Source organism: Manacus vitellinus, unplaced genomic scaffold, assembly GCF_001715985.3.
Source record: "Manacus vitellinus isolate BGI_N305 unplaced genomic scaffold, ASM171598v3 scaffold_58_pilon, whole genome shotgun sequence".
Lineage (NCBI taxonomy): Eukaryota > Metazoa > Chordata > Aves > Passeriformes > Pipridae > Manacus > Manacus vitellinus.
This window is the reverse complement of record NW_021940671.1, coordinates 374927-395538: the sequence shown is the minus strand read 5'-3', so window position 1 is coordinate 395538 and position 20612 is coordinate 374927. Positions and strand designations below refer to the sequence as shown.

Sequence of the window (20612 nt, the reverse complement as noted above, 5' to 3'; positions counted from 1 at the left end):
GAAGCTCCTCCTGGATTTGCTCTGGTTTTGACATGTCTATGACAACTTGTTTTCTCTAGTTTTGGCTCTGATGTACGATCCAACGTGAGTGGAATCATATTTAATGATGAGATGGATGACTTCAGCTCGCCTTACATAATCAATGGATTTGGGATCCCTCCTTCTCCAGCAAATTTCATAGCACCAGGTAGCTGTAAACTACCTTCCTGATTCAGGGTTTTGGCTCTGTTGTGTCAGCCATCAGGCACAGATCTGGGACCTTCTGCAGGGGGCAGGGATGGAAGCGAGTCACCTGGCACTCCTGCCAAAAGCACACAGCCAGCCAGCCCTGGTGCACCCTGGAGGAGGAGAGGCTGTCTAGAAAAAAACTCTTTTGTATGCCTCCTTTCCCTTTCCCAGGGAAATCAGTACATGTCCAATGGAATGACTTAAAAGCTGCAAAAGATTTCTTTGAAGTAACTGAAGAGAGAGGCAGCAGCAGGAGCTGACTGCAAATTGCAGGATGACACTGCCCAGCCTTCTCCCTCCTTCCTGGAGAGCTGTAGGGCACCCTGGGATAGATCTAATTAACACACCTTATCCAGGCAACCTGCCTGCTCCACCACCACTGTTTCCTGCAGACCCATCTCACTGCTGACAAAGCAGGCTGGGATTCTGCTGCCTTCCTGTACTCCACGCTTTGGAGAGGGACAGGGGAGTGAAAGGACAAGAGTGGAAGTCCTGTGGTGCACTGGAGACAGCTGCATCACAGACAGCCCCGGATGGGACAGGACTGGAGGAAGGTGCCTTCAGCCTCTGCATGGAGGACCAGGGTTAAGCTTGGCATTACAGGGGCAAGAAGGAGATGGGTGCAGGGGATGGTAGGATCCCCAGTGGCCAAACAAGGCACATGAGCTGAGTCAGGAAGGTGGATACGGAGGCTCTGGATTTAGACATGGAGCAGGAGCTGGCACTTTGTAAGGTGCAGGTAGAAAACTGAGCCTCTGTTGCATCTGTGTTCCTGACAGGTAAACAGCCAATGTCCTCTATGTGCCCCTCCATCTTGGTGGACAAAACAAAAAAGGTGAAGATGGTGGTTGGTGCTTCTGGAGGAACAAAAATAACGACAGCAACAGCACTGGTACGTGATGGTGTGGGCAAATGGGGAACACCGCCAGGCAAAACTGGAGAGAGGCAGCTTTTGGGGCTCTGTTCTACACCTGTGACATGATCATGGCTGTGGCTCCCTGCCATGGGCCAGGGGCTTGAAAAGGAGGCTTCTGCCTGGCATTCGAAGGGCCAGACCTCCAACTCTTGCCAGAGCTACAAAGGGTCTGCTATTAGACTGCTTCTTTCAGTGGCTCCAGGTCTTTTCCTTTGGCAAGTTGTTCTTACCACTTGTGGAAGATTTGTGACTTCAGATTAGCTTTGAGTTCTTTTCTCTGGGTCTCCATGAACCAGGCTCTTTACCTAGTTTAGAGCCGTTCCCATCCACCAGCCTAAACTTTGTCACACAGGGAGGTTAATAAGAACTTAGCTCAGGCATGATGTCAGTGACAAGCAGGCTCTCTGTGAGCTGCTGTGGCTGCCACTCAAATGTCCAACTAGCCTAAAAGTGACTGCAGAAGAAAGCTGTCCCCTGTGCCAGCACACACAGCAGCACCAAGCTGGATCTGGCTTTCTGGCTGAGGTAGAGAAGTCAGTAAAAACCACTATAAGTGGCTTTCTAAGCCTCAGACCCTGAGGCTGTTCTCCCTCCCCAGCAGCTCCAGCCTGCAGTTCAAGCACGTAGAGATGAGCCAGGCCCAAAAGAACTGGTTGCACAATAGCAGGAGGCTGTAGCTTGCTGAGGTGACTGTTGGGTGCTTAATCACAGCAGCATAAATCCAGCCACTGTAACTTAAGGATCTGATCCTTTTACTATGTTAATTTTAGTAACTCAGGGTCTCTTTGTGTGTGAATCCTACTAAGCATATACAAGTTGACTGGCTGCAATGTACTGTGTTTTGCTTAGCCAAGATAAGAACCACTGAGAGCCACATGAACCAGAAATGGTGCCTTTTACGTGCTCTGGTGAACACCCTTCAGGCTTCTCTGCCTGTGTGCCTACAAGGGTCAGGCCTCCTTGAAGACAAGTAACTAACATTAGGGCTTTTTGCTTCTCACAGACAATCATGAATTCCATCTGGTTTGGTTATGATGTGAAGAAAGCAGTGGAAGAGCCCAGAGTCCACGATCAGCTGTTTCCCAACATCACGGAGCTTGAGCAGCAAATAGAGAAGGTTGGTCTCACCCGGGTCTGGGGTGCACGTGAACTTGTATGGGCTGGGTTCCTAGTGCTGGAAAGGCATGAACTGTGGAAAATCAGGAAGTTTTGCCAAATGTTCCCTAGGTGAGCAGTATTAAAGCTGGTACAGGTCAAGTGCTGGGTCACAATAAGATGTTCAAAGTGTGTCTTTGCTCTCATTCACATGGGTGTGAAGCCAGTGCATTGCAGAGTAACTACATCTGAAACCAAGCATCTGCTTGCAGTGGTGTTTGGCTCAAAGGACTTGCAAAACAGCAAACCACATCAGGGCCCAAACTATCCAGCAGTCTAAACCAGTGAGCCTCAGGAAACTCCTGTCCTATTGTGCAACCTCATGATGAATTCTGAAGCCCTGGCCCAGAGCTAAGGAGGGGGGATGCACAGAGAGACCTGGGAACAAACTTGAAAATATGTAAAGATCTCTGCGCAGTGGTGTCAGTCTGAGAGCTGATGGCAAGGCCTGCCTCACTCTGCAGGCCACTCACCTGAGTTGGCAGCTTCATTCACCCTGAGAAATTACACATCACAGAGCCCTGAGACAGATGCAGGTTCTGTGCATATTTCATCTTGTGTCTCTGTATTTGGGATAACACTCCTACATAAGGTGGTTTTCTCATCAAACTATGCAGAATTTCCTCTGTTAATAAGCTTTTTACTAAGGTAACATTTGGTAGATACCTGCCAGCACTGGAGAGGATGCCCCGCTCTCTACAAGTCCTGTGTTTTCCACCACTGCCAAACAGGATCCAGCAGTCCTGGCTGTCAGTATGGGGACATCTGAGGTGGAACACTCTGTGACCAAGAATAGTATTGGTAGTGAACATCACAAATAGCACATCATCTCAATTGCACTTCTTCAAAGGCAGGGCAGCCCAGGAAGCAAAGGGAAGAGGAGGAACAACAGGCGGATTTAGACCTACACGACGCAGGCACCGAACACTGGGGTAGTCATGGAGGATGCGGGTCGCAGGCTGTGGGATGTGTACAATTTCCTTCTCCTGTTGTCCTCACTCCCTTCTGCATTGCAGAGCATAGAAGATCAGCTGAAGAAGAGGAGGCACGACACGGCGCGGGTGAGCGGCGGCGCGGTGGTGCAGGCCATCCTCAGGACGGACAAGGGATGGGCTGCGGCCTCCGACTCCCGAAAGGGCGGCTTCCCTGCAGGCTACTGACGTGGCTCGGCTCCTTCTTTCAGTGGGCTAGTGACACCAGGGTGTGTTTGGGGGGAAGATCCTTTAGGTCTGCAACTCAGGGACTTCTCACAGGAAAGAGAACACATTTACCTGTGATTCTGTTGACGGAACTGGGACAGTTTTCTACAGCCATGACCGAAGTGCCTCATGCCACAGCCGTCTGCTAAGACAGGCATGTCCACCAGGACGTGCAGTACTTACTTGAAGAGTCTGTTCTGCCTCGAAGAGTTTGTTCCCTGCCTCCTCTCCATCCCATGAAGACAAATTGGGTGCCCAGTTTCTGCAGAAGGTCCAGCTCACTCAAGCTGCGGGAAGTGTTTCCCCTGCACGGTGTCAGCTACCAGGAATGTCCCTGTCACTGCTAGAGAAGATATTTGTTTCCTGTTGAGTAGGTGAGAGTTACAGGACTCTGGGGACTGGGTTTTCTAAGTTACAAACTAACAGATCTGTGCCATAGCAGAAAGCCCAGCTCTAGACTGGGATAAGCCAAACTCACCACTCTGTTAACAAAAGATGTTTCTGCATTTCACCCAGTTGATTATTGGAGATGAGTGGGGAAATGGGGAAATGGCTTCAAACTTTTTTTATATTTCTGTTGAGAAGGTCTAAAGGGAAGATGCTGCCTGTAAAACTCTGAGCACAACTAAAATAAATAAATACGGAGTCACACGTTTTTCTTGCCTGCACAGTTGCTACTCAAAAAGGGATGGTGAGAGTCTGTGTGAAAGAAGCTCCTCCTGAGATTTTTCTCTTCTCTTCTTTGATGAAGCAATGAGTAAACAATAATAGTTAAATATCCAAAACAAAATTGTTTTTCCTCCAGTTTGCCTTTTACCATGTCATACTGCAGGCCTGAAATACCAGAGCCTGGGGAAATGAAACTTCTAAAAAGGGCATGCTGCTGCTACTCTTGTTTGAAGGTAAGTTACCATCAACCATTTAATGACCTCTGAGAAATCCCTGTCTGATATGGAGCAGCTGAGAGTATCTGTATCTACATGAGGGGCTTTGGTGTTCACCTACCAGCATGGACCAATACATCACATCACAAGCTTAGTCCAAGATCAAAACCGAATGTTCCAGGATGTTGTAAGGCTCTAAGGATGTTTATGAAATCCTTTAAACACAAGTGAAAGTAACTAAATTAATCAATTTGGCTTGTTGAAACTTCCTGTCAGTTTGTAAGAACCTTAAAATACAGAAGAGAAAATGAAAGGCTGAAATTCTAGGCATCAGGCACCTTCTCTTTCCTAAGGAGTGTCTGGAAATGAGGAGAGCCCAGTTTCAAGGAATAAAGTGATAGCTAGATCATGCTTAAATCAGTCATGACTTTGACATATATATTTGCTTATATCAGTTGAACTAAATGAGTGGCTTTTACCAAACTTTGCCTGGGGTGTGCTCTCTCTCCTTTTCCTGTCCCCTTTTATTCCTGAACTGAGACGTTCACTTTTCTTCTTCTTGTAATTCCACAACACATGCTCCTCAGTGTCAGGCTGCTGTTCACATCCAGCTTGCAGGGCCATTTTGGGAAGCTCTGGTACAAGTTTGTGTGTGGAACAGCATTGGCTGCTCTTTGGAATTGGGACTAGCTGAGCTCTCTCTTGGCCAAGTGTCCTCTGGGAAATAAAGAAAAGTACTGCACAGAAAAATAAGGTTATTGAAACCTTACAGACACTATAGTTATTCCAGTACTGGAGGGGAACTGTTTTCTGGGAAATGGAGAATCATGCTTTCTGAAAGAAGTCTGAGTAACTGCTGCTGGGCTGCCTCAAACAGTTCATGGTGCAGCAGTTGTTCCTATGTTTCTAAATTTCTTCTTGCTGGTCAAAAAACTTCCCTATTATTTATAACCTGTGTTACAAAACTTCCTTCGTGGAAAGCTCAGATTTTGCCATGGATAAAAACACTTCTGTTTACAATTGTTCCTGTAACGCATTTCAGTTCTTGACTCTGCAGAAATGGATTTGGTTGGTAGGTTTTTAGCAGTATCACTACAGAGGAATGATTTGTTAAAACTAAACTGGGCTACAGCTTGCACTTACATCCTACATTTAAAAAAAAAACCCAAACCTATGAATATTTCTGCAAGCTGTAATTACAGGATAACATATCTGTACACAGGGCAGGCACTTCTGCCACCTGCTCAGATACCACATTCCACTACTCGTGCTGTGTCTCTGCTACTCATGCAGTCTGCTGTTCCTCAGCTTCTCCAGCAGCATACTGAGGCTCCAGAATGAACAACTGTTACTGCTGGGAACACCTGCATGGAAGTCCTGTCTCAAACAACTGCTTGTGTGTTGGGATACACAACTGGTTTAGAGGAGAAATTCCCAGATGGGTTTTGAAACACTTTATTAAAAGTATAATTTACAGACTTCATTAGAAAATAGAGCAGCCTCTGTACAATGATGCTTTGAAAGTCCCTGTAAGTTGATTTCAGTACAAAAATAACGCTCTCTTGTGGGGAGGAGCATGAATGGGGAGAGACCAAACTTAGAGGCTCCTGACCCAAGCAGATTTCAGCAGCAGTGAGGAGGTGGCAGGGCAAGAGCAGAGGTGCCAAGGCAGGTACAATTCCTCAGCTTCACTAGGTGTTCTGCTAGTGAGGACTACAGGACTGGAAGTCTCTGCTGCAGTGAGAAGTCTGCAGTTCCATTTCTTTCTGCCTTGCAAATTAAAGCTGTGGTGGGTTTTAAAACTGCTCAGTTGGCTCAGTTGCAAAGTAGTTAAATTGTAGTGAGCACTGGACTACAGATAATATTCCCATGTCTTTATGGTGGGAAGAAGCTGTGATGTTACTGCACTGGAAAGGTGATAGGGCTGCAGTATGCTGGTGCTTTATCTTAAAGTATGTGAGAAGAGAAGGTAATGGAAGACTTAGTTACTTGGTGATTTGGGTTTTCTGTAGTGAAATGTGATGGAGAGGGCCCAGAGCAGTGCTGAAGGTGGCCTTGAAGGGAAGCCAGTCTCCCTGTCTCCAGCCAGTGCCACTCTCGGTTGCTGTCTGGAAACTCTAAGCTCAGTGGGGTTAGCTGGAAATAGCTACAGATCTTGCTAAAGCCAGCCTCCGGTCTAGTTAGTCTGTCTGGAGCTGCAGTGTGAGCTGCAGATGGTGTCTGGCACCTGTAAGTGCTTCCCCTGCACAGCTCTGCTGTTGGGGTGTTATTTCTGTCACTAGAACCAATTCACCCAGGAACTGGCACCTGGGGTAAGGGAGTTAATCAAAGTAGAAAACTTCAGCAAATGAAGTAGATTGGGGGTTTTTGTTAGTCATAGTAAATGTAACCCCTTCCAAATGAACATAAATACCACCCCCTCAGCCTTTGGGCCTATTCCCTTTCTCTGTTCCCATTCAGCAGCACTGTAGTCCCATCTCACAGGGCCATGGCTTGAGTAAGCAGCTCTGATGGAGAAACCAGTAGTTCTTCCTGAACCAGGGAATGAAGATAAATTCCAGCTGGACAAAGGAGTGCATGGAGCTGGCTCTGTGCAGAAGTAACTCGTCTTCCAGATCCTTGATAAAGTGCCTGCGGTTACGATCTGGTAACGTAGCGATCATTAGCTCTGATGCAGGGGTGGTCATGCTACAGTCCTTGGTGGACAATTCTGAAGGAAAACACGTCTGGCTCTGGTCAGCTTCGCTCAGACCATCATTAAAATGCAAGTGAAGGCTGAGATTTCAGTAAATTGATGGCTTTATGGGACCGATTTTGTGGCTAAGAACATTGGCATAAAACCTAGCTGGCCTTGTTTTAATTTGTGGGTTTTAATAGAGTGTGCTTGTTATGCTGTTTGTAGAGGGATGGTATTTGTTTGTGCACTAGGAGACCCATGGACCATGTGTGTGAAGGGGAGGGCTCTGCTAGGCCTGGCTCTGGTTTGATTCACTTCCAGACACACACACAACACTGTGCCCATAGGGCAGTCAGGCTCATAAGCTTTCAGAAAATGGAGTTTTGGGGGATTCTGGGAATTTGCCCCTGCATATTTGAGAAGAGCTTTGAGGGCTTTGTCTTTTTTTGGTTTTATTTTTTTAAATGTTTGATTCAGGGCCATTTTGAGCAACGTCATGGATTAACTGCAAAAGACCTTTCGGGTCCAGGTCCATGAGTTCAGGTCTCTTCTCCAGAAGTTTTCTTGCTCTGTGATAGTTCTTAGAGTTCTACAACATCCTCCTTGTGATCTGAAGGGAACATTAGAGGCTGACTGTGGTAAACAGGGATTTGGTGCATGTGCACAGGCTGTGGGAGAAGAGAATTCTGCTAATGCCTGGTGGTGCTGCATCACTCCCCAGCAGTCCTGGTGTTTGCCTGGCCAGGCTGAGCTCATGGCTACAAGTGACGTCTCCTGATCGTGTTTCCTTTGCATTTTGAAGAAAGTTCTAAAGCTTCCAAAACCAGCAGCATGTCTTCCCTTTCCAAACCCACCCTCTAAGCCTGGATGCTTCAGATTTTAAAATCCTGACCCCTGCACTGGTGCTCAGCCAGAGCAGATCTGCCCTAAGTCCTGCCTGCAGCATGGTGCAAACCTGGACTGTTCAACAGGCTGCACTGAGCCAGACTCCCAGTCCTACACTCCTTGTAGTCTTCATAGCCAAAATAGTTCTGTATTTCACATTACTGAGCTCCAGTAGTAATAAGCTTCTTATGGAACAGCCTGAAAGAAATCAATTCTACTCTTAGCTGAGACTCCAGCAGGAACAGAAGATACAGCTGGGTCATTTCACAGTGTTCCTGGTGAGGTTTGGACCAATTTTCCTTTCCCACTTTTTATTCTTTCATTCTGAGTAGCTGATGTGCTCAAGAAATATGTTTTTCAGTATATCACAGAAGTAATGGAAGGTGTAGCTCTAAACAAGGCTGGCTGACCTCTCCTTATGCTGCCCGAGGGTACCTGCAGTCTGCTGGAATTAGGTGTAGTCACAGGTTTTGCCCATGCTCCAGGAGGCATCTTGGTGGGAACAGGCAATTATGGGCATGTTGAAGGAAAGCATGTTCTGGATCTAGTTATCTCCTTTGGCTTTGTGAGTTGTGATGGCATTCCATGCTAATATCCAGCCGACTTCCCCAGCTTCCTTTTATCAGAGTAAGCAGAGATGCATTTTCCTTCCTTGGAAATTCCCTGCACAACATTCATTACAAATTTATCTTTCTTTTCTTTATGTCCTCTTCTCAGCAGGCCACTCCTAACTTCCTGTGGGGGAGAGAAGAGGAAATGGGGTGAATGGAGCAGGGGCCTGAGGTCTTAGCATTGCCAGTTGTGAAAATGAAGGATGCGTATGTGGAGTCAGGTTGAGAAAGTGAGATTTAAACAAGAAGGAGGTTAGCCAGAGGCAAAATACAGATTATTCAGGAGAGTTACAAGAGCAATCTGCTTTCCACCAAGAGGAGAAGACAAGAAGAGCCAATCGAGGCCACTCACCTCGCTGAAATGCCCCTCAAAGACGACACCGTCGCCCAGAGTGTGCATGACGGGAGCTGAAATGGCGCGTTCCAAGTCGTAGCCAAACCACAGCTTGTTTATAATGGCCTGCAATGAACCAAACCCCACACTGCCTGACTGGAGATACTCAGAAAGAGCCTGGGTCACGTGCTGCCAACCCCTGCACTGGTGTTCAGCTAGAGCAGATCTGCTGTAAGTCCTGCCTGCAACCTGGACTGTTCAACAGGCTGCACTGAGCCAGACTCCCAGTCCTACCAGCCTGCTCTCCTGCTTTCATGGGGACCAATATCAGATGCTCAGAGTAAGTAAAAGAACAGGGTGAACACATAATAATTCTTCCCAGAGTGCTTTCCCTGGCCTCCAGCCTGCAGCCTCTATGACTTCTAAATTGCAAAAAAAAAAAAACCAAAACACCAAGGCGTCAAGACCTGAGGGGAGCTGAGTAGCTCAGGACGGTGTGTGCTCCCCTTGCTCAGTGCAAATCGTTGCTGTGTGGTAGCTGTTCACTTACCATGGTGGTAGCACTGATAATCCAGCCCCCACCTGCTCCCCCAATCACCAGCATGTCCCCTGTCTTGGAGATGAGGATGGAAGGCACCATTGCTGAGGTAGGCTTCTCTCCTAGAGCAGAGACAGAGAGTATTATTCTTTCCATGTGGCTCTTAACAAGATTGGAGGGACACAAGTTCACCTATCTCACCATCCTTGTATTTCCCACAGAAAACCAAACTACTACTCCTTCCTCAAGAAAAATGAGTTTCCTTGTGCCAAAGGCCTGTCTCCCAAGAAGCTGGCCCTTTATGGCACAGTCTGAACAGGAAGCTCCTCTTGGTGCAGAACAGGGTATCCTACAAGTATTCAGGGCTCCTGCAGCTTGTTCAGCCCAGCTGAGGAACCCTTGTCAGCAATCCTGCCACAATGTCCTCTCCTGGCAGGCCGGAGGGACCCTGCACCAGGGATAGCTGATTGCACAGAGCTGTGTCTGCACCAGCACTGCTGTGTTACAGAGCTCAGTGCAAGGCTGTAGCATTACTGACTGTGCAGCAGCTATATATTTAGAATCAGAGGTGAACCTAAAATGTCTTGTCTTAGCAGTAGTTTCTTCACTTCTTCCTCCCCCCAATAATCAGTGATCAGCTTCATCACTTTTTTTAATTTCTGATTTCTCTGGTCAGAATCCAAAACTCCTGTGTATCCATGCAAGGGGATATGTGAGTAGACAGACACACTACAGGGCTTTATCCTCTTTTAGTCTGAAACAAACTTGCTCTCATCCAGACCTATGAAAGGAAAGTGTACCTGTAGTTTACAGGTAGTCTCTGCCCACTTGTACACAGCCTGTGTGTCCATCTCCTGGCCCTGTGCTTTATTTTGAGGATGGGAATGCTCACCTGGGTTAATGCTTCTGTTTGCTGTGCAGAAATCAGCAAGTTCATTGTTTAAAATGATCCCGGTTTGGTTAGAATACACGAAGGAGCCAAACCTGCAGGGGGGAAAGATGAAGCCTTTCAGTGCCCAGGGCTCTCCTGTTGTTGATGACATTAACTGAACAAGGCACCCTGTGGGTTACCTCTTTTTCCTCCCAGCTTGCAACTGCCCCAGCAAGAGTGTCCAAAAGGAATTTCTGCTGCTGCTGCTGCCAGAGACAAACTCCCTGTTACTATTGCCTGTGGGGATTTGCCCAACCCACAGAAACTCAGCAATAGCTCAGCAAGTTCTTGCATCCTCCTGAATTGTGATGGTCCTTGGAGCTGATGCTCACAGACCTTTGCTGTCACATGGAAAAGGCATTCCCAAGTAAGGAGCTGCCTAAATCAGTGAAGCCCGAGGGCCTGTGAACCTGTGAAGTACCCTGTGAACCTGACACGTGGCCTGTGTGACTCAGTCTCCAACCCCTGGCTACTCACGGGTAGTTGATGGTGCTGGTGGCGGACACGGCACTGCCATCTGCAGCGAGCACAGAGATGTGGCTTGTGCCCATGCTTTTGTATTCGCCGTTGTAGATGGACTCCAACAAGTTGTAATGGCTGAGTGGGTGGTCACCACGAGCATCTATTCGGTGCCTGACAAGCTCCACAAACCTGTCAGACAGCATGGTCCCCACAGTCACCTGCAATCACAGCAAGGACACTGAGCTGGTGCCACCATGGTGTGGGCATGTCTTTGGGTACGTGGAAGTCTGGGGAATTCAGCCTCAATAGCCAGAGCTTGGGGCCCTGCACTGGCAGCATTCAGCCCCAAGCCATTCTCATCCCAGAAAACAAAACCAACTCAGTACTGAGGCCCCTCAGCATTGGCTCAAGCATGTGCTTGTCCTTTATCAGGCAAGTGAGCGCCAGCCTACAGCTGAAGCTTCAGAGTAAACAGCATAATCCTGCCTCTGCTTTGGCCTCTGCTGCTGCCACACTAGCAGCTCTAAGTATTTTCTTCCCTTCCATGGCTGCAAAGCAGGAGAGTGCCAGAGTGTTGTTTGGTGCTATAGGACTGTACCCATGCACTGTCAGCTCACCTGAGCCCTAGAGAAGGCTGGGTCACTCATGTGGGGTCTTAGCATGTTGCCAAACTTCAGAGCCTCTGCAATGTGATGGTAGGTTTCTACCTTCTCCTCAGGTGTTGCCAGTGATGCTTCATGAAGTTTATACTCTATGGAGCAGGATGAAATAATTTTGTTAATAGGCCCAAGGCAATGTTTTTTCAAGAAGTCTAAAAAAACCCTCAAAGTAGCCTCCTTTTTTCCAATCCCAGTTCTTACCAAGTCCCCCCTATGCTTTAGTAGGATATAGACACAGAAACAACCGAGTACTAATTTTCACTGTGACTTCAATTTATTTTGAAGCCTTGGGAAAATTGTGTATCCTTTGGCCTTTGCAGCAGCTACAGTGATGCTGATCCAGTGTATGAGTGAGACAGGTCATCACCCTGCTGCATAGCACGGTCACACTGCTGCTCTGGGGCCCATTCCGGCTTGCCAGATCCATTTCTGCCCATTACTGGTTTACCACTCTGGAGCAACACTCCCTGAAAACCTTTTGCTCCCCCTTTTCCGCTAGGAATTTACCTTCCAATACCTTGAGGATGAACATGAGCACTGCACCTCCCATGGGCGGTCCCGGGGCAAACACCGTGGTGTGGTTGTTGAGGGTGATGTTCAGAGCTGGGGACACCTCTGCTCGGTACGTCCGAAGGTCCTCCACGGAGAGACTGGACCCTTCAACAGAGAACCAGTGGCTGGCATTAGCACATCAACTCATCCTGGTGCTGTGGACTGGCTACAACAGGGCACTGTGAAGAGGCATCCCTGTATATCCCAAATTCCTTCCACCAAGCACAGCACTGTTGTCACGGGTCCTGATCTGCTGCCAAACCCCAGGATACCACAAAGCCTGAGGGAGTCAGACAGGCCACTGCATGAGCACTGGGGGGGAAGGCCAGAGCAGCAGATGGTCTCAGTGCAGCTTCTGGGTCTGAACTGGGCAAAGGTGGCCTCTTCCCATGCCAGGTACCATCCCAAGCAGCAAGCAAAAGACTTGTGTTGGCTTTCCCCTGGCACAGGCTCACTGAGAGCCAACAGCTGGGAAAAGGCTTGTCTATCAGGACTGACTATATCTGTTACCTACCAGCCTTCCTGGCATCCTCCACCAGTGCCTTTCCTATCTGTCCCTCATAAAATGCTGCGGCTCCATGTTCTGCTACAGTTTGCAGTGTTTGCAGCAGGGCTGGCCACCTGAAGGTCTCTCCCCTCTTCAGAAACCTTTGACCATCACATAGCAGTGGGCTGTTAAAGAAGAACATTCATCAGTTTACTGCACGTGCTTGCTCTGTCCCCAGGGCCAATAATCTCTTTTTCCTGCCCAAAGCTGATCTAGTTTATGCACATCTTGTACTTTCCAAGGCAGTGCTACACTGCAGGCTACATGGAGGAAAGCTCTCATAGCACCAGGCACTCCTTCCCCAGACAGTTTCCTCCACAGAACTCAACACTTTGACCATGGCTCAGGTCATTGGGGCTCCTCCAAATGAGTGTCTGCCATAGGGCCCTGCTGTCAGGGGACAATTTCCACACAGATGGAGGCAGGCTACATACAGCCAGCTCCTTCTCATCAGTAATCATGCTTAGCAGACTGTTTTGCTGTGCCAAGCCACTCTAAATTTAAAAAAAAAAAAAAAAGTTGCTGACAGAAAAAAAATATTTTAAAAATCCACTTCTCTGATTCCCTCCCACTCCATAGCTAGTATTCCCTGAGCACAAGCCACAGCAGCAGCCTGTGTTCCACGTCAGCATCTCAGAGGAAGGGTCTGAGGCTGAGGGAACAGTGGTTCTCAAGCTGCAGTTTCATTCATGGGTCTTACCACAGGTCTTTTCCTCGCACGGAGAAGTTTGGGTCACTGATTATTTTGTCCACAACTGGGGAAATGACAAGTGGCTCTGAAAGGAGCTTGATGGTTGGTTCAAAGAGGTCTTTCCATGGTAAGCGGCCATATCGCTTGTGGGCTTCCTCATACCCACGGAGTTCTCCTGGCACACCAATCCAGGGGGCACCTGAAGAGCACAGCAGCAGTGTCACACCCAGGCAGTCATTGGCAAAGCACTCCAATGGAAGTGTGATTTTGTAGAGGCAACCAAGGCATCTAAAAGCAGGCTTGGTTTGTTTATTACCCTTGTCTGTTCATCTATCTCTTCCACTGTCCAACAGAAGGGTATAGAGAGGCCAGAGCCAGACTCAGAGGTGAGGTGAAAGCAAAACAGGCAACAGGCACATGCTGCAGCAAGGGAGGTGTCAGCTGGATTTTGGAGACAAAGCACTTGTGGAGCCTGGTCAGACACCAGAGCAAGTGAAGCTGTGAAGTTCTTCATCCTTGGAGAAACTCAAAACCATCACAGGGCGAGGCCCTGAGCAGCCTGAGCTAACCCTGATATCACTGCTTTGTGCAGGAGCTGGACCAGAGACCTCCAGCTGTCCCTTTCAACCAGTTATACCTGATTCCTTTTCAGGCTCTTCTTCCAAGGATAAGAACATCTCCTCCAGGAACTAGGACATGCACCAAAAGAAAATGTGCTAGGAAAGGAGAATGAACAGAGCAAGAAATGTAGAGAATCCAAGATGTGCTGCTAAAGCAAGAGTGCCTGAGCCCAGCAACTCAAATCCCAATGTGCCAGGGTGCTTCCCCAACATATGGACAGGGACAAGCACATTAGATTGATTTCTTTCATTTCCAGAAAGTTGAGAAGTTACTGACTTCATTTTTCTCTGTAAAAACTGCTGGGAAATGAGTGAGTCCTTTGGGAAATCTGGTCTTGAACTGCAGATTTCCTACAAAGAGAAATTACATTGTGATTTCTCCTCATGTTGGCTCCCCACCCTCCTCACTGGTCAGGCTGCCAGTGTCACTTAGTTATGGACCTAGTATTTTTTCTTGCTTTTGCAAAAGCCAGTCCAGGTGGAGTGTGTTAAATTAAATGAAACTCCAGATAAAGTCAGCGAGGTTCTCGGTTCCCCACCCTGAGCTTTGTGTGCGCCAGGAGGGCACAGATCCCTCGTGGCCCAGTCTGTGTCCTTACCAATGTGGAAACCAGGGCCACAGCCAGACAGTAAATTGTGAGGAAACACTCGTGGGACTGTCTCGCGGGCGTTGATCACCTCAACTGTTCCTAGAGAGGAGAAGAGGGAAAGGCATGACACTGTCTTCCTGAAGAAGGTGAACATCACATTTTCAGCTGTAGTACCACACATGCTGCTGGCCCAGAGCTCAGCTGCCCTAAGTGGAGACTTTTGCCAAGTGTGTCCAGCACACCTGCAGGGTCAGGTCTCAGCACACCTTGTCCTTTGCTCCCTTGCTTTTATTTAGAGCAAACCAAACAGCACCTACCTGGAGACAACAAAGGTACAGGGACAAGGCCAGGACTTGTCTCCAGCCAGTTAAGGTTCCCCCCAGGGTTCTTGGGCCTGGGACGTGGCTGGAACGTGCTGCTCTACACCTGATTTTTAGGTTCCTGCACTTCCTCTGCAGGTGGGACATGTCAGAGACATAATATGAGCCTCAGGTTCCTTGGAGAGTCATCTACCAGGTGATGGTGAGGCAGGTCCATCGTGTTTATGAGCAGAAGGTGATACTGAAGGAGCCTCTGTGTATCAGGGAGCTTAAAAGGAAAATATAAACAAAGCCAAACCCAACAAAACCTGCACTGTATGGACTTGTATTTCAGGTCTAGCCTATCATTTTGCCTACTTCTCTGCCTTGCATTTATCCTTTTCTGTGACAGTTCCCAGAGCCAGCTGTGCTGCAGGAGCCCACGGTGCTCCCAAGCACCAGAGCTGTGCAGGGCCATGGGCAGCTCTGTGCAGCATAACTCAGGTAGCAGAAGAGGACTGTTGTCAAGAAACAAAGTTACCTCTGCCAAAAGGAAAGGAAAAAAAAATATAGGTGTTCTGCCAAATTAAGCTTTTGCATGAGATACAGCCAAGTGTTTCCAGATTCATGACTCTGTACGACTACTTGGCAGGGGTTTTAAAATTCTGGTATTGTTACTGTGTTCATTGTTGATTTTACTATTTAGATCTGTAAGCTCTGGGGGCTTTTGGAAGCCAAGACTTAAAAAAACCCCACATTAAAAACATAAAAGCAAGAACACAGCACTAGAGGTTAAGCCAAACACAGGAAGGCTTCCCAGCAGGCCCTGAATATTGTCAGATTTAGACTTCTGAAGTGAAGAGGCATCTCCTGGGAACAGGTCTCCCTGCTGCTTTGGGAATTCCCAAGCCAGTGAGGGCAGTGAGATGCAGCCCCCATGTCAGTAGGCACTGCCTGAGCTGCTGGGGCAGGATGAGCCCCTGAAGTCCCAGCCCAAGGGCTCAGATGAGCTCATTTCCAGCACATGCCTCACTCTGCTCCTTTCTGCTTCCATGGCAGCCCAGTGGCATCTCAGCACTGCTCACACCTTGCTGCAGCCTGCTGTGTGACTTTGAAATTTGGGATTGCTCTGGAGAGGCAAACTCAATTCATTTTATATCAAAGCTCTTTCTTCCCCACACACGTCCTCGCTGTGAAATGATGATCACAGCTCCGTGTGATGGATGCTTTGGGTTAGGAGGAGAAGCCTGGTTTGTGATCGGAGGATGCAGCTTTTATATTCAAAATACTGCTCTGAGAGAACAGGAAGGATTTTGGCTTCTCCACAGCAGCTGGGTGTCTGCACAGGGACAGGGCACCATGGAGAGGCCAGGGCTGGCCCATACCTGTGCTGGCATTATAGACGGTAAATATGACCCCACCACCCAGGCCTGAACTCTGAGGATTCATCACTGAGGTGCAGATCAAGCCAGCAATGGCAGCATCCACAGCTGTGCCTCCACTTTTCAGGATGTCCCTGTGGTGGAAAGGGAGAAAAAAGACAATGTTAAAATCCAGGAATTACAGAATGGAGGAACCACATCAAAATGCCTCCTTGGGGCCCCTGCAAGGCAGCCCCAGCTTGAGGAGAGCAGGTAGCAGGTGGAGAAAGCTACTGGCAGCAGTGAGGGGTGTGAGAGCACAGAGAGGAGCCTTCCTCTGTGGGAGTGAGAAGGAACAGATAGAGGGAAAGAAGGGGCAGTCTGCAGGAGGAAAGAGCAACCAGGGACCAGACCTGTGTGAGGCTGGTCTTCCCCTGGGAGTTATGGACAGAGAGATCTGCAGCTGCTCACAAATGCTGTTGACAAAAGGAGATGGCAAGGAGTTCCCAGATGTGGAGGAGGATGCACAGGAGAGAGCTTTCCACATGCTGGGAACCAAACAACTGATCCCTATGTCCCTAAGTGCTATTCCCAATAAAAAGGCACATGCTGGTCAGCTGGACGGGGCACTGAAGCAGGAATGATGGGTCCATGTGAAGCAAACTCCCGAGACATAACGTGTCAATTAGCACAATATAACTTCATTGCTCCTGCAGCTGGGCTTATGTGATATTAGCACAGAAACACCCCCATCATCTCCCTGTACTCCCAAAGACAAAACCAACAAATAAATAGAAAAAAACAAACAGTAAAAAACCCACAACTGTTACTAACTAGGCACAGCCACATTAAAGAACACGCAGGCATTAGGATACCCTCAAGCTGCTGACAGCAATGAGGTTCTGCTACAGAAATGTGTCTCAACAAGTTCTTCTTGAGGGATCAAGCACAGCTGAAAAACATCTTTTCCTTGCAGTGGAAATGGGGTGGTGTTTCCTGCATACCCTGCCAGTAGCCAGCACTGTGTTTGCTAGGAAGGTTTCTGACTGTTTTATTGGGTTATTGCTCAGATAAGGCAAAGCCAGAAGGGAAAGTGTAATTGTTCATTAATTGCAGTGCAACTGCTCCCAGAAGCTGCACGGGAACACAAAGCAAACATAGGGACTGCTGTTTATTTTACATCCATTGATATGGCTGGGTCCTGCTGGGGCTGGGAACAGGATGCTGCCAGCAGGAACACTGATTGTGGCTTTCCTTTGTTTCCGTAAATGCCTCGGAACCACTGCTCGTCAGGCAACAGCATAGGGACAAGTGGGAAGAAAAGAAATGGTAGGGAACCATGGGGCTTTCTGTTTGGGGTCTGCATGGCTTTTGTCCTCCCTGGAGCAAGCTGCTCCCTGGCTGTAACTCTGAACTTGGAGGCTGAGGCTCAGGCTTGCCCATCCATCTCCTTGCAGCAGGGGATGGACTCACCACACCAATGTCCCTGTGTGGTGTTTTTCTGAAACTGAAGCTTTTAATTGATGACAAAAGAGGAAGGAAATCAGGGCTTCCTGAGAAACTGAGTCACCTCCGCAGAAGGCCCAAGACAGCAGGTTAGAAGGACCATTACCCTGACCTGGGATAGTGCTCCCCAGAGCCCCTGGATTATGGGCTATGAAGCAGCACATGTACAAAGCCTGGTGCCAGGGAAAACCATGGTTCTGGGATAATTGGCAGTGAAAAACAACTATAGAAAGAAGCTTTGAGATCGTATGGTATGGATTTCAATGCAATGCATTAAGACCTTAACATGTAACATCAGGCACATTTTCCCAAACCCTGAAAAGCACCAAATTCTCACCCAAGTTTTCCAGCCACATTCACAATTGTGTAAGAGGTTGCACACCTTGTACTGCCACTGTCCCTCCGAAACCAATGCCATACACCCCTCACCATGTCCCCAGAAACACTTGTGCCTGGAGGAGCATTCCCTGATGAAGATCTTCATCCCAGTCTGCAGACTGTCCCTCAATCTCAGCAGCTTTCTCTCCAGCCTCTCTGGAGACTGAAGCACAACAGAAAACACTCTCTGAGCTGGCTCTTGGTATGTCACACGTGGCTCTCTGAGCATGGCTCACCCACTTTCAGACAGAGATCTGCCACTTCCCAGGAAGTTATGCCTGGGTGATTTAGGACCATTATCTTTCTCATTAGCCAGACCACACCCTGTTCAATAACTTTTCTCCTTTTATAGGGATCACTGCTGCAATGAGATTAATTGTAGCACAAAGTCCTAGAGAGACACATGACCCTCAATCAAAGCGTGGTGCTCTACCTCTGTAGAGATATCTCAGTGCTACAGCTGACAAGATCTGATAAGAACGTCTGGTCCTAGGTCCTTCCTGACTCTTAGTTTCAACTTTAGGGTTTGGTCATTGCTGAGTCAGCATGTCATTGCAAGAATCCCATGAGAGACATGGTAAAGTGTGGTATAAGGGCACCAAACCTCATCTCACTCCTCCAGCCATAAAGTAGAGCACACAGCTCCAGCATCCCACACATCGTGTTAACTTGCAGCCTTCTGCTTTTGTGTATACAAGCATTTAATAACAGTAGGAACAGTAGCAGTAAAATAATAACATGGGAGTCAAAATGTTTGAGAGAGAAGTTATTACATAAACTGGAGCGGTACAACCTCGGCAGATGGAAAATTTTTTAAACCTACATCTTTCTTTCCAAGTGATGTCAGTATGTCTTTTGTACTTATACTGTCTTGGATTAATTTCAGTTAAATCTGGCCTTTGTTTTTTTTCTGCAGGCTTCAGTCCAGAAATATATCCCCTGCTAAAGACTGGGATGCCCAGCCCTCCTTTCCCTCTCAGTCTGGCCTTCCTTGCCTCTGTTGAAGCCCAGCTGCAGCTCTCTGCAAGCTCCTCTAACTTCTTATTTCTAAGCCACTTACCTGACCCACCACCATGCTGTGAACAGTAAATTTCCCACTTCCCCACTTAAAACCAGCCTTGTATTTGTATACTATAAATATTTATACCCTCCAAAAATCCACGGGCTTGCAGAGCTGCAAATTTTTGCGACACTGGATAATGAAAATGAGCATCAACCTCAGAGCAGGGGCTCCGTCTGCCCCCCGAGCTGCTCCACGCAGGGACCAGCATCGCTGCTCAGCCCCAGAGCAGGGACGAGCAGAAACCTGGCGCACTCCCGTGGTTAGTGCCTGTCCTGTCTGTCACCGCGGGGCACGACATGCACGACAAGTGACCCGAAGAGCCGAGGGGTCCGCGCACATACCGGCCGATGTTAGAGCAGGTCTCGGTGTCGGCAGCCACGGCCCCGTGCAGGTAGCGCTGGGGACCGCACCGGGGCTGGCTCAGGATGACCACGAGTGTCACGGCCACCGCCAGCACCCCCAGGGTCAGCAGCACCAGGCAGCAGATCTTCCCCGTGGACATGGTTATTCCCGTGCCGCCGGAGGAGCTGGGAGGCTTTCACTCCTTTCGAGAAGGCGCCTGCTTTGCTCAGGGTGGAAATAAGAGGATCCCGGCAGTTTTGTGAGGGAGGTCCCGTTTCAGTGGGCTCTGCCCCCAGCGACGGAGAATTACATTGTTTTTAAGATTAAAAGCTGTGAAAAAGGGAACGGTGTATTCCTTCTTTCCTACTCTCCTAGGTGTGAGAGGCTTTTCATTCTCTTTAAGAAAGTAAACTTTTTCTTGCAGATCCACCACATGCCTTTTTTTTTTAAGTCTCTGATGAAAACATTTAACACATTCACTGCTGGAGCACTTCAAAGAGAAGTGCACTTCTACACTGCTTCTTGGCTTCACACATTCTTGGCTTCTATTCTTGCCACACAAAGCAAATTAGCTAACAAAGGTGGCCCACATGGTAAATCACCACGAAAATTACGTCAGTCCTACACTGCAAACTTGGGGTATTTTTTTTCCATATGACCACTCAAAGATGTAAAAGCTAAATACAATATACAAGGCTAGAACCTGATCCCTGACAGAGCAGCGATGAGCACGTGAATTGTTACACAGTGAAATAGCTCTGTAAGAGCCTCTTAATTATACAGTTCTCCTTGCACTCAAGAACTTAAAGATAGGGTTCCACATCTGTCTTTCTAAAAGATGTTACCTGTGATCCTTTCCCAGCTAGATTTGGGAGAAGGGGAATTCACCTGCACAGATTTACACACGTATTTCAGTGCAGACTTTGAGCCTCTCCTGCTAAACTTTATCTCATAACTAAGCAATATTATTTCACATGTCATATCTCAAGGAATGGATTTGATAGGCTGAAGTGTCTTTATTACAGTTGTATATTCCCGTAAGGTTATCTTGGGGAACCGAAGATAGTCCAAAAAAAATACGTTGTTTTGTCTGAGATAAAACCATGGTCCCTAGGTAATAATTTCTTGGTCTCCACGCCTCTGTCTCATTTGGCAAATACACTTGGCATGTGCAAACAAGCATC

The 20612-nt window shown here is 48.0% G+C and overlaps 2 protein-coding genes across 8 annotated transcripts in view; one reads left to right on the top strand and one right to left on the bottom strand.

The window, feature by feature from the left end:
* Positions 1-4153, top strand: part of GGT1 (gamma-glutamyltransferase 1) — a 31079-nt gene extending 26926 nt beyond the window's left edge. For all 7 annotated transcript variants that reach the window (XM_018081994.2, XM_018081992.2, XM_018081993.2 and 4 more), the window contains 4 exons: positions 60-187; positions 1008-1120; positions 2148-2261; positions 3316-4153. In XM_018081994.2, coding sequence (XP_017937483.2) covers positions 60-187; positions 1008-1120; positions 2148-2261; positions 3316-3459 — 499 coding nt within the window. In that variant the 3' untranslated portion in view covers positions 3460-4153. The remainder of the gene's footprint in view (positions 1-59; positions 188-1007; positions 1121-2147; positions 2262-3315) is intronic.
* Positions 4154-5866: 1713 nt separating this feature from the next.
* Positions 5867-19825, bottom strand: GGT5 (gamma-glutamyltransferase 5). Its single transcript, XM_018081997.2, has 12 exons — positions 19428-19825; positions 16164-16294; positions 14489-14578; positions 13279-13468; positions 12546-12703; positions 11987-12136; positions 11438-11571; positions 10836-11038; positions 10320-10411; positions 9440-9549; positions 8908-9015; positions 5867-8679 (listed from the first exon to the last, which is right to left on the bottom strand). The coding sequence occupies exons 1-12, from the start codon at positions 19586-19588 to the stop codon at positions 8533-8535; spliced, it is 1674 nt and encodes a 557-aa protein (XP_017937486.2). The 5' UTR covers positions 19589-19825; the 3' UTR covers positions 5867-8532.
* Between the last annotated feature and the right edge of the window lie 787 nt (positions 19826-20612).

Bases quoted from the DNA above. Each gene is read 5' to 3' on its own strand.
- GGT5 (XM_018081997.2), bottom strand. From the start codon at position 19,588: ATGTCCACGGGGAAGATCTGCTGCCTGGTGCTGCTGACCCTGGGGGTG. The intron at 14,579-16,163 runs GTATGGGCCAGC...TCTCCTCTCTAG, and splicing joins CGTCTATAATGCCAGCACAG to GAACAGTTGAGGTGATCAAC. The intron at 11,039-11,437 runs GTGAGCTGACAG...CTGTGATTGCAG, and splicing joins CAGCCTTCTCTAGGGCTCAG to GTGACTGTGGGGACCATGCT.